The sequence below is a fragment of the Oculina patagonica genome, chromosome 7 (assembly GCF_052425735.1).
Source record: "Oculina patagonica isolate OP01 chromosome 7, crgOcupat, whole genome shotgun sequence".
Taxonomy (NCBI): domain Eukaryota; kingdom Metazoa; phylum Cnidaria; class Anthozoa; order Scleractinia; family Oculinidae; genus Oculina; species Oculina patagonica.
Genome location: NC_135764.1, coordinates 19,696,311 through 19,707,792, shown reverse-complemented (window position 1 = coordinate 19,707,792; position 11,482 = coordinate 19,696,311). Strand labels below are relative to the sequence as shown.

General features: G+C 40.5%; 1 protein-coding gene across 3 annotated transcripts in view; it reads right to left on the bottom strand.

Annotated features, from left to right (window-relative positions):
- Nucleotides 1-4,366: 4,366 nt before the first annotated feature.
- LOC144661077 (uncharacterized) overlaps nucleotides 4,367-11,482 on the bottom strand; it is a 111,890-nt gene continuing 104,774 nt past the window's right edge. For all 3 annotated transcript variants that reach the window (XM_078521782.1, XM_078521783.1, XM_078521784.1), the window contains exons 29-42: nucleotides 11,174-11,300; nucleotides 10,575-10,709; nucleotides 10,348-10,466; nucleotides 9,939-10,071; nucleotides 9,217-9,382; nucleotides 8,275-8,363; nucleotides 8,065-8,112; nucleotides 7,627-7,763; nucleotides 7,149-7,338; nucleotides 6,992-7,027; nucleotides 6,797-6,877; nucleotides 6,322-6,417; nucleotides 5,315-5,401; nucleotides 4,367-4,886 (exon numbers count right to left, since the gene is read on the bottom strand). In XM_078521782.1, the coding sequence (XP_078377908.1) occupies nucleotides 4,794-4,886; nucleotides 5,315-5,401; nucleotides 6,322-6,417; nucleotides 6,797-6,877; nucleotides 6,992-7,027; nucleotides 7,149-7,338; nucleotides 7,627-7,763; nucleotides 8,065-8,112; nucleotides 8,275-8,363; nucleotides 9,217-9,382; nucleotides 9,939-10,071; nucleotides 10,348-10,466; nucleotides 10,575-10,709; nucleotides 11,174-11,300 (1,537 nt within the window). In that variant the 3' untranslated portion in view covers nucleotides 4,367-4,793. The remainder of the gene's footprint in view (nucleotides 4,887-5,314; nucleotides 5,402-6,321; nucleotides 6,418-6,796; nucleotides 6,878-6,991; nucleotides 7,028-7,148; nucleotides 7,339-7,626; nucleotides 7,764-8,064; nucleotides 8,113-8,274; nucleotides 8,364-9,216; nucleotides 9,383-9,938; nucleotides 10,072-10,347; nucleotides 10,467-10,574; nucleotides 10,710-11,173; nucleotides 11,301-11,482) is intronic.

Below are 11,482 nucleotides of genomic sequence, written 5' to 3'. Positions count from 1 at the left end.
GCTGAAGACACGAAAAAAATAAATGGTCCAAAAATATTACCAAGTGACACGTTTCTCCAGCACACTTGTTCAAATAAAATAATCCCTTATTTACTTAGGCTAAACGGGCCATCACAGATCCACTGTGTGCTGTGACACGTTTCACCGATGTTCACGTACGTTCGCGAAGATTCCGGGCTGTGATAAATACGTTTTCAACCTGTAAATTGCATTGTCAAAACCTTCCTCGACACCCACTCCTATGAAACAAATCCTTGCCAAATAGCATCCGTCCCGTAAATACCAAAATACATCTTTGCACAAATAAGAAACCGACTTATTGGGCGTCCCGCTCCAGAGAAAACTACAAATGGTGTATTTTATTTATAAATATTTTTTCTTTAAACTCTGGCAAGCTTTAAATTTCACTCCCTTCTGGTTCCGGCACCTTAAGAAGGGAGAATCAAGTAACTTGGCACTGTTTAAAGCATGTGTTTTTCGCCCACGCATTTCGTCCTTTTTAATCAACATAAGCTTTAAAGGCTATTAAGTTGTACTCTGCGAGAGCTGGAGGAATATAAATTGAACTCGGCAAGAAATCAAATAAAAGAAATGGCTCTATGAAATTGCTATATATAAAATATCGGACCTTAATTTTCTATAGATCTATGTTCGAAAAAAGCACATTTCTTTCGTCGGTTGTTTGTGCATTATTGCGTGCCAATATTTACATGGGCTAGTTCTTGACGCTTAGCATTTTATATACAAGCGCTTCTAATTTTCAAAATGAAAAATAGCCAAAAATTATTCGAACTCTCTCTTTCCCTTTCTTTATTTGTTTATTCTGCAGGGTGTGCCTTATACATTTGTACAGTGCGACGTAGTTGACAAAGCAGAACATGAATAAAAGCGGCATTCGTGTTTTTATAAGCAGCTTTTTTTAACTCAATGATAACACAGTTGCACTCCGCTGTCTTGGTCACGCGAGGATCAACTGCAAAAGCACGAACACCTCACTCCAGGTGCAGTCTGAAAATTTCAAAAAGTCAGATTTGTCTCGTCTAATCGCTTTTCTGGGAGGTACAATTATGGTTCCGAATTCTAAACGTCTGGCCGTCATGTTTGTCTGTCTGGAATTTGAGTATGTCTGCTTACGGCCATGTTTTCGTCGCGCTCCATGGGAGACTAAGAATTTGTCTGCGAAAACTCGGCTTGCGGGAGCGGGGTTTCCGGCAAAGGAGCGCGCATTATATTTTTGCGCCATAACAACAACTCCAGCTAGTTGAGCTTTTCTGCTATTCAGAAGGCCTAAATTAGCTAGCGTGCAAGGCCTTTTGTTTGCACAGGATAGGCGCCAGAGGCCGGTCAGGCATATCAGCCAGTATCTTAAATCCACAAAGCGGTTTATGACAAAAGAACAAGTCCTTATATACAAGGTGCATATGGGAGAGTCATAAAAAAATCGGTCGTAATATCAAGGTTCTTTCTTTCCATGCTTATCCAAGAACTCGACAAGCAGTCTCCCTTTGTAGTATTGTTTTATTTTAACCACGTAGACCGGATGTGCTTATTTCCGTTTATGCATAACTGGGCCATTGAGGCCATTGAGGGATGCCCTTGGAATGTAGCCCAAACTTTGCTCAATTGTAGAACGAAGCAAATTCTAAACACCCAAAACCTAAAAACTTGCTTGTTATCTTGTTCTGGACATAAAAGAACAAAAAAAAAACACAAAGTAAGGTAGCATTGAAGTTTCGCCAACTTTGGGAACTAGTATCATTGTTTTTCCGGTCAGTGTTTTGAGTTCCCTCCTCATCAATGAGAGCATTTTAGAGAAACACCTGAAAATATAGATTAATATATTCCACAAATTCAACGACAAATTGCTCGACAATAAAAATAGCATATTTCCATACTGTTAACTTGGAATCAAGGCTGCGAAAAGTCCAAATTTAAATGTCAGTGTTGACAATATTTTCCATTGCGTACAGCAAAACAAAACCTAACACGCCATCTCACATCACGCATTGAAATAGGAGGTTTGTTCGGCTACCAACCGCAGAGAAAATATTTCAAAAGAAAACTAGTTTATTCCGCACCAACAGAGTTCACGCAGTGCATGTGCGTAGATTCCACTTCAGGGCATTTTAGGGGCGTTTCGTTTAAGCTGTTTTCTTCAAGTTGAAAAGAAACAATACAGGTTGGTCAGGTTGACAGGACACGTCCTGAATGGAACAAAAGAGCAACAACCTGAGCAGGATAATGAAAAGCGGAAAAAATGATATAACACAGGACAACTACAACAACACCAACAACCAAAAACAATGAGTTGTTAAACCCAACATTTACTGGAATTTGAGGAATTTGACTTTGACTTTGTTTTCTAAAGACATCCCTTGAGATGTCGACCCAATCAGTTTGGCGAGAGGGGCGATGGACGTGATCGAAGAATTAAGGAGAGTTTAACTGGTGCTGCGTAAACAGTTGATTTTACGGGCCATACAAGCGTTTGTTATCAACATTGCTACGTTTTCTTTCCTTCCTTCATTCATCAAAAACCGCATACCAGCAGTTAACAACGCTAAAGTCTGTCAAATTCTTGTGATTAAAAAAATTGAATAAATATAGTTAAAAATAATTTTACCAACCGTTCCAAGGATATTTTTAGCGCCCCTCTCTGGAACAGTATTTTTTAGGCCCCCGTTTCTATTTAACCCTCCCCTATTTCCAAGACAGCAAGCCAAGGTCATTTCTGAGGTAACTATATATTTTGAAAATTTCTCTGAAGAGTAATGCAATCTCCGTTCAATCAGCCGTTTCAGGTTTGAAGCCCCCCATCAAACAAGCTCCCCGGGACCCACCCACCCCCCTTCCCTCCCCTGGAGCTTCCGGTATAATTATACCAATTTCCAATCGGAAAGTCGGTGAATTAGGCCTTTAAAAAGGAATGAATTTTTTTGTTTTTGGGAGCTGGGGCAGGTGGTACCATTGTATAATTAAAAAGGCCTTGAGTGTCGAGATAAAAATTTCATGCGATCCGCCATATACACGTTTTGTAAAAGTTTAAAGGCGAAACAATACTAGGAAATTTATTCTGTTGCAGCACGCAACAGAAAGGAAGTTTTTTTTAATGGATTTTCAAGTAAGATGCTAGCAGGTGGTCTCGTAAATCAAATCCAATGACCATCTTGCCAGTGGAAAACAAAAAACAATTTGCAGTTACTGTGGAAATGTATCTATATGTATCAGATGGGTCATTTTTTAGGTCTAACTCCGAAATTTCTTCGATTTTTTTTTTATTCCGTGCACGGCGTTAGGGCCTAACTGAAGTCCTTGGCATTGATGACAAAACAGCTTCGCTTTTCTTTCTTCTATCGCTGTCAAAGATAATTGGAATGGATGCCTGGCGACATCTTGTCTTAAACAACATGTACCTTCGTCAATAAGGCGCCCTGAAATTTAAGGAACGTCAAATATCGCTCCACTTCAAAACGACACCTGTTCCTAACACGAAAAACAAAACTCTGTTAACGCACGGCAAATTTTGCGCGCATTTTCTCAAATTCATTCTGACTTAACCTGTCGAGTACCACTATTTTTTTTTGCGGTTCTCGCTTAACACTTCCCTTCTTTTGTTCAACGCTTTTGTTTTATCTGTGCTATGGAGAAAATAATTAGCGGCCGCTTCACGCTGAACGGAATTTATTAACACCAACAACAAGCACGCGTATTTTATTTCGCCCACGGCGGTAAATTATTTTCCACTCGATTTTCACGAAACGGATCGTTAACTTGGATACTGTGCATTTTCAAAGCGCGCCGATTCCAAGTGGAAGCTCTTATCTGAACCGATCTCCGTCATTCGTTAAGTGCTTCGCTGAATAAAACGAGGCGGGGCGATATGCTACAATTACAAGCACGCAAAAGCTAATCCTCTTAGACCGTGTTTTCATGTATACGATCTTCCCACAAAGCGAACCAGCTCGTTTCAACACAACACAAGACCCATTCGTTGATTAGACGTGCTAAAAAGAAAGGGTATAGCGTATTTATAGGCACTTCTAAAACTGTCACTACTTGAATCGTTTTGAAAAAGCACGTTTTCTTGTCAAACTATTCAGAACCCCCCGTTGGTTACCAAGTTTTTTCCCTTTCTTCCAAGAGCCTCTAAGACATCTCGCTTTCAATTAACGAGCAAAAAGAAAACCCCTTCCTGTCGCCGATATTCATGGTGACATATGTAAAAACACAAGGATCCCGGAAGGATTAATTAGTCCCCCCGTTATTTTTGAAAAGGACTCGTCTTTAAGGCTACACCAAGTTATATCAGCGAGTCACTCAAAGAACTTAATTGCACACACACAAAACACTGAAACTCACAAGAAAATAGCTGTGTCTGGGCGCTTTATTTATTCTCTATATTCAATAAAACCTCACTTCTGGCAATACTGTATTATGTACACTACATTTGATGAGCACGCATTTAGGGCGTGTAAAATTTTTAAAAAACTCTGGACATTTTTTGGAACTATTATTATAATACTGGACTACAAAGCAAAAAACACTAGCGAATTTAATGCGTTCATTGAATGTACCTATTCCTATGTGAACGGCTGATCTACGCGAGCTTGGAAAAAAGCGAACTAAAACTTGGTTAATTATACATCATATAATATAATATTCCTCGCTGTCTTTATGTGTAAGAAAATTCTGGATTTGTACCGGCCAAAAACTGTAGAACATTCCATGAATTGAAATGCGTTAAATAAATAACGATAAATAAATTTCGGAGAGAAACACGCAGTTTCCTCGTCTTAATTCATCCATTTGCGGCAATTGGGCGCACCACAAAGGCATGGAATCTTGTCTTCTTCGTCCTCAAAGTCGAACTTGTAGTCATAGGTGAGCTGCGAAAAAAACAATTCTTAAGTTCAATTGAAATTGACAACAAAATTAACGCTCATGAATAAGGTTCGTGCAATGAACATTTCAATTAACAATAATTCATTCGAGGATTATTTTTTAAAAAACATAGGCACAGGATTATTAAGCAATAAAATGGAAAAAACGTTTTCCGGCCAGGTGAGGGGAGAATTAAGGCAAACATTTCATCTTTAGAACTGTCTTAGTGCATGTACGTGCGTTGAGGCATTATTCAGAGTAGCAGCTATTTTAGTCATTTTAGATCTCGAAACGACGGAAACCCAACAAGGGGGGAAAAAATTCTCTGCGGTGGTGTTATATTAGATTTTACGTCAAACATGTCAGAAAAGGTTGTCAAGTCTTTAATGGTAGTCAAGTTCAAGTTCAAGTCAAGTTCAAATTCGAAATTTACCTCTTCTCCTTTTTCAACCTTTCTGTTGGAAATGATGATAATCTTCTGCTCTTTCTCGAATGTCACTACTTCAGCGACACAGTTTGGCTAAGGAAAGGGAGAAAAACAACATTACACTGAGAAAACAACTGGCACAAACAGTCGGCCGGGATGAAGGTCCTGGGATCAAAGTTGCCATGGAAACAAGTTCCTTTTGCATCGAAATGTTTGACATAGAGGTGCCAGTCCAACCGTCGATGCAAAAACTGAAAACCTCTCTACTGAACATTTCCCACTTAGGCGTTTTATGCATAACGAACAAAAAAACAAAACGCATATATTCCAGGAGACCTTGCCCAATACGCAGCAATAAAGGTGCTGGACTCTCAAGAAAGTCCAGTAACTGTAGGGGAAAAAAATGACCCTGGTTTGCTGAACTTAAAGCCGAGGAGTAGACAGACGTTCAATTTCTTACGACTTGGGAAAAATAATATCTAACCACAATAACACGGTTAGAATATATTTCCAGATCTATTAAATGGTACAGTAAAATTCCAAAAATAATCCCTGGGCTTATATTTGCTCAACGTCCCTTTCAAGTTGGGCTTATTTTCGAGGGTGGGGAGTTTGGGGGGCTTATTTCGGATGGAAATTGGCGTTTCAAAAATCTTTGGATTTCTAGTTGGACGGGATAATGTGACTGAATTTGTTTGGTGAATACAAGAATACCACGTAGTGAAACTCTCTAAACATAACAATATAAAACTCATAAAAAGTCCTATAGTTGCTCTGAGCATTCTCTAACAACGTATAATACAAAACAACTCCGACAATAGGGGCTTATTTTGGAAAGAATGCATCTTTCTTTAGGGGCTATAACTAAATGTAAGTCCGTGGGCTTACATTTGGAGAGGCCTATGGAAGGAGTTTTGCGTCTGAAGTTTTAAGGGCATTTTTTGGCGGAGGTGGGGTGGGGGTCATTTTCGGAATTTTTCTGCAGTATGAGAATGTTGTGGCCAGTGACTTACCATACACGAGTGGTTGATGTACCGGGCTGGTCCGCCTGCCATTGTGGCATCAATCACAGCATCAGAGTCTATTCTGAACATATACACACCGCGATTCTACAACACAGACAAACAACACACTGCTTAATACTGACTCTTAAATTCTCCTCAAGGATCTTCAAACATGCTGTCTTTTTACATTGGGGGAATTTCACTGCGATTTTTGGACTAAAAACAGTGGAAGAACTCGTAACAAAGTTAAGGCTTTACAACCTCGTTCCCAGGGTCTCTCTCTTCCCGCCACCCCTGAGCGAGAGAAGAGAGAGGACCCCTCCCTTATGTTCTCAGGTTCTCTCTTCTCCCGCTCTAAGAGCGGGGAGAGAGAGACCCTGGGAACGAGGTTGAAGGCTTTATGTTCTTTCTCAGGTACATGGCTGCTCAAACAGACACATGACAACCCGGTAGTACAACGGGGAAATATCCTACATTTACTTACCTGTTTCTCGTAGATTTGTTCTCTTCTGTTTGCAACTTCGTTTCGGATAATGGAACCGATGTACTCGATCAACATACTTCCCTGTTAACCAAAAACAACACAACAATCAACATCACCAACTACACATTGGAACGGGACTAGCAGAACAAAAAGAATAGCCAGCTATGAGAGAAAAGAATGACAAGAAAAACTTACCGCTTCCATGTCTTTGTTAGCAAACAAACCTAAGCCCTGAAAGACGGAAAGAAGGGTTTAAAATAAATAATTGTCCAGCAACTGTATTACAGCGTTAAAAATTGAACAACCCTGTAGGTGTCGCAAATAATCAACATTGCAAAAGATGATAACTTACTTGAATATTTGATCTTCCCAGGAACACGTTTGTTTTCCATTCCATTTTAAGCTTGCGGTATTGTGCAGCCTTAGAGTACACAAACTGCTTGAGGTACAGACCAGACGACTCGTCCGAGTTCCCTGCGCCAACCGTGGCCGCGGGGGACACGGCCGAGCCTGAGGAGGTGACAGATCGAAGGGCACGTGCTCTGTGGAGACAGAATATAACGCAACACTGAATCACGTGGTACATTGAACTAAAGAATAACCCTTACCCCAAACAAAAAAACCACTAAGTAAACCTCTCAGACATGATCCTAATCAACACAATTTCTTTACCAAGATAAAAGCGAGAAAGAATCTATTGTACTTTTGCGACTTGTTGCATGGATCTGTGATTACCTCTGCGATTCGTTTTGACAGTCATACCTTCATAACGAGACTTGACATCAAACCATAAATTATACAAATCGGTCACTAAGCAACATTCACATTACCTTGCGCTCCTAAAATGCGTCTTAAGAAGAGGTTCGGATCTGGCGCTGCCCGTGGGGTTTACCGCCAGCGGCAGCTCCATGATGGGCGAAGGGCCGTACCGCATGTTGTACCCCTGCATTTGGTCCACTCCCGGCATCTGAAAACAAATGCATGAAAAAAACTCGGTTAAAACACTGCACAACACGAACAGAAAAGTATCTCCCAGACTCAAACACCGAGAAACGACAACTCTAACTCTGAATTAAAAGCGGTACCCAAGTAATGCTGTGAAACTAACCCATATTTACCACACTGGTAAGGTACACACGGTAAGATAAGATGATTCCACTTTTTTTAGTTACCAGCCTTTCAAATGAGTAAAGAAACTAGCAGCAGCGGCAGTTTATAATACAATAATACATTGTAACTACACGAAGAGAAATTAGCCAGCCACTTACCGACTCGATAATCCGCAGCACAAACTGCTCCGACAAACCAAACAAATCCTGAAAAAGAAGTTGCAAAGCAAGTCAGCACTAATGAGAACTAACTTAATTGTAATTGTTTTGCGTCCATCAGGATAGCAATGATCATGTTACAAAATAACACTGTTTGTTGTTGTTGTTGGCTTCTTTTCATTCAGCTAAATAAATCTGTGTCTCGCTTACCTCTCCTGTGATGTACTGTGGGAACAAATTGACCAGACCCGCCTCTTTTCTCTTTCTCAAAATGGGAACCAGAATCTGCTGCCAGACGTCTGTTGTAAAAATAGCACCCCCAAAAAGGTTAATTCTCGAAAACCACTGGAACAAGAACTAGTTATAGTACTAGAGTAAAGGTAACTATGAACAGATAGCAAGCTTACGATTCCCTCTACTAGGGGCAACAAACATGAGGCCGGTACCCACAACTCAGGGTCTGCTTATTTTTAACATCAACTCTATAAGACGCCTGGCTCTTGCCAAGGCACAGAAAAGGATACCTTTAACCAGCGTCACGGTAATACGTCAGCACGAGTAAAAGTCTACCCACTTGCCCACACCTTATAAACAGGAAACTTTCACAGCAATATAACGCAAGTATTATTAATTTGAGATTGGAAAACTATTTTGAAAAAATTCAACTTCTCTTGACACGCTCACTTAGAAAGTTACCGATGTACAAAATGAACTCCCGCTATTACAGACACCAAATTGTGGTACGGATAGTGTCCGTCACAACGGGAGTTGACTGAAGGCCGCGTCTAGTCGCGCGCCGTCATCGGCGTGCGATAACACGCAACTTTACTTTCCCCTTCACAGTGGTCAAACGCAAAAATAGACGTCTTTTCCAGTTTTCGGTGCCTCGAACTTTCTAACAATCTGACTCGAAAGTGGGTCGGACTTTATTAGGAAAATAGAACATTTCAAGCTGGGAAACTCAGTGGAGAACGATTATCAAATTTCCAATGCATATGCGGCGTATAAACCTTATCTATTCAGTGGCAGTGTTAACTTCTGGCTTTAAAGCGAAAGATTTTGGAAAATTTAAGACGTTTTTATGGAGCAGTTTGGGCGGGAACTGCGCGCGCGCGACGTTTGACCGCTGTGTGACTTTCCCCCGTATATTACCTCTTGGCGATTTTCCTCTGAAAACAAGTTGTTCTTTCTGTTCATCGTCGTCCACTCTGATGGTAAAGCTCGGAGTTCCTTCAAAGTCTTCAACGTCACAGTAATATTTACAGCGGCGATTCACCGAGTGCATGCTCCAGTAGAAACGTATCGTCTTGAAGCCCACCTAATGGAGCAAGAACAATTACAGAGTAGTATTAGAAGAAGTCTGCTTTGAATTAAGCTCACAGAAACAAACGAAGCACTTAGTCTTGTAGTAAACTAAACGACTGGTAGAATTCTCTTCACATCACAAAGTCCATTGATTCGTATTATGAACAAACCTCCGTGCGCTACTTTTAAACGCCACTATGAAACAAATTTACGAGTTCGTACGAACCAAATGTCTTGCAGATGATAACATTTTTTTAGGGGGAATTTTTTTTGCCTCCCCTGGTTGGACGGTCAAGTGAAAAAAAAAAATGTTATGAGAAAAAAAGTGTATATAATGTATTGTTTGTAGGTGGACAGATTGCATCTTGATTTCTAAAAAAATACCATTTGGGCAAAATATAAGAAAGCCAACCTAAAGGAATTTAACAGGTTAAGCCAATGCTTACGGTCAAACAATGGGTCTCCTTAACAAAGCAAATATTACATAATAAATTTTTATAGGCTTGTTTGTAAAATCTTAACGAAAGTACTTTCACAGCGAACAAGGTAATGTAGACACAACCACTGACCGGGTACACGGCGTCCCTGGTGTGGAATGACTGCAGCTGATGAGGCAAAAGCTGTCCCAGTGATCTCACAACCAGGCTGCCCACTCGTAACGTCTGAGGCTTGTCATTGGTCTCCTGATTGTGACGTAACATACTAGCGGGAAAAAAGTGACAGAGCAAATCAACAAGGCAGCAAGTTATCCGAACACTTATCAGTCGTTTATTGACCAATCAAAACAAAGTACGAGTGTTTTCCGAAAGTTATCACACCAGCTTGCAGCGGTACAAAAAACATAACTGAACGATAAGACGATTTCAACTTCTTCCCAATCGACAATGTGAAACGAACTTTTTTCCTCGATTTTCTGCTAGCACGCAATGGCGCAAAATTCGAAGCACATAAAGTCAATAACATTGACGAGAGCCTCACCTTGCAATCTGCTGAATCTCGTCCCTGTTGACATAAACTTTCCTATACACAGCGTAAGAGGACAGCACCAGATCTCCCAGAACAGGGGTCTCCGGTCTGTGTTCGTGACAAAGCATCGTCTGAGAACAAACAAATAAACAACGTTTAGATACCGTCGTAAAATTCATGGCAGGGGACAAAGTGTTTAATGTCCTCTTAGCATTTGACGGCCGTCTTCAGCAACTTACCTTGTCCTTTAGGAACACACATCCCTGAGCGATGGCACATCTGAAGTGGAAATTATTGGGACAGCCGATCTTGGATAAGCCAATCTTCTGGTTACACGTCACGGTGGCGCCTCTTTTGAAGCACACAACACAGTTCTGTAGTGAAAGACAAGCAAATTCGTATTGACTGCTAAAATTCCTAACAGTGAACCACTCCTGGCTTAAGTTCTTTATACACGGGTTCCATCCAGTAGGGGTGATAGGTACCTCTGATTTCCAACTCGATGTAAAGCTATAAACAACCGTTAAGATAGCTCTACCTCGCACTGGAGAAACGGGAAACCTGAAGTAATGAAATACTCTTATGTCCTGCTAGGCTGTTCCCTTAAGCCTTGTTTACCTTACAGAATTGTCTTTATATTAAATTCAACTATCAACATAATAGTTTATCAAGTTAGACAAGAATGGATTAAATTAGAGATTGAGACAGATCGTGAAAGACGAATTGAATAATATATATATATATATTATTCAATGATTTACCAACTGTTATGTAAACTTCTAAGCAATCCTACGGTTCACATTCCCGAAGGACAACAGAAAAAAATGCAGCAACTAACCGTGATGGTTCCTCGTTTCACTGCCACATCCACGTTCATTAACGCCCCGTTTAACGTTTCGTAAACTTCCAGTGACCAGAGTGCACAGTTGAGGTGAACCCATACATCAACGTCGAGGTTTAAAAGACTGAAAAAAAGAATGTGGTTAAACAACAGCGATAAGATATTTGCGTTTGCTTTATCCACTGATGTTCCAGCGAATGCGCGCTCTTTGTCAATTCTGTACTGTCTATCAACTTGGGTCAATCCACAAGAGGTGAACTCCGTAAGAATGAATAGACTGGGTACAAAGTTTGATTCATCGTACGA